This window comes from Cicer arietinum, chromosome 1, assembly GCF_000331145.2.
Source record: "Cicer arietinum cultivar CDC Frontier isolate Library 1 chromosome 1, Cicar.CDCFrontier_v2.0, whole genome shotgun sequence".
NCBI lineage: Eukaryota > Viridiplantae > Streptophyta > Magnoliopsida > Fabales > Fabaceae > Cicer > Cicer arietinum.
The window spans coordinates 22,600,299-22,601,631 of NC_021160.2; the positions used below are offsets into that span (position 1 = coordinate 22,600,299).

The window sequence follows — 1,333 nt, forward strand, 5'->3', positions numbered from 1 at the left end:
TAGACAATTATATAAATTGAGAATAAAATTATTAAAAATTAAGAAAATTATAAAAATTAAGAATGAAACTATTACCCAGAGAAATAACTTTTTTCTTCAAAGCATTGTCTTTAAATTCCCTTGTAAAATTTTGTGCAATATGTCGGACGCAGAACATATGCTTTGACGGAGGATCTTGCCACCCATTATTCGGATTATTATAAGCACTCTTAATAGATTCATGTCTATCGAAAATCAAACAAATGTTGGCCTGTGGAGTGACAAATTTTCTCAAATTTCTCAAAAAGAAACTCCAACATTTTTTTGTCTCACATTCCACAATAGCATAAGCAATAGAGTTCCTATCCTGTGCAACTGCTACCAATAAAGTTCCTTTGTACTTGTCGTACAGCCAAGTCCCATCAACTTGTACTATTGGTTTGCAGAATTTAAACGCAGATATACACGGAACGAAGGCCCAAAATAGTCTATGAAAAATCCTTATCCCATTTATCAAACTATTCTCATGATAAGCTGAGATGATTTCCATTTCTATTTTAGTTCATGGAGCAAACGTTTCCATAACCAACAACCATTGTGGGAGTTGATTGTAAGACTCTTCCCAGTTACCATAAATTTGTTCGATCGCTTTATTCTTTCCCATCCATGCCTTTTTATAACTAACTGCGTAGTTACGTAAAGCCCGAATCTGAGCAACAATTACCTTCACTTTGATTGAAGGATCCACTTTCACAACTTGCATTATGCTTTGACATATCATGTTAGAATCGAGCTTCGTATGATCTTGTGACAATGCAGAATTTGTGCATGTATACATTCAATTTACCAATAACCCACAATTCACATTTTTTGCATTTTGAAGCTCTGCATCTAAACAAACAATTTGGATCTGAACAATAAATGACATACCTTTCTAAATCTGACTTTTGTACCACAAAATTCAATGATTGTTTTAAATGGTAACGCTTGATTGCATGTACGCATTCATCTTTGTTATGAAACTTCATTCCAACCGCAAGAGTTCCATCTACTGTTGGGACTTCGTTAATGAGCAAGTGATCAAATTCACTTGATTTCCGTTGAGTATCTAAATTGATGCTCTTCAGGTGAGATGGTGAATCAAAATCAGGTAGAATAGGTTGATCTTCTTCTTCCATATCTTCGTCACCATCAATGTCATCGACAGAATTATCAGATGATTCATCGAAGTATGTTTCATCCTCTTCACTATAATCACTTAAATCTTCCTCGTTGATACTATGTAAGACACTAAAGGGAAGATCGCATTGTGGACTTGTTGGAGGAGATTGATGATGGAGTTGAAAACTTTCTG

The 1,333-nt window shown here is 34.6% G+C and overlaps 1 protein-coding gene across 1 annotated transcript in view; it reads right to left on the reverse strand.

Annotated features, from left to right (window-relative positions):
- The window catches only part of LOC105852794 (uncharacterized), a 5,212-nt gene extending 4,683 nt beyond the window's left edge, over positions 1-529 (reverse strand). The window contains exon 1 of the mRNA XM_073363368.1: positions 76-529. Coding sequence (XP_073219469.1) covers positions 76-529 — 454 coding nt within the window. The remainder of the gene's footprint in view (positions 1-75) is intronic.
- Positions 530-1,333: the final 804 nt, after the last annotated feature.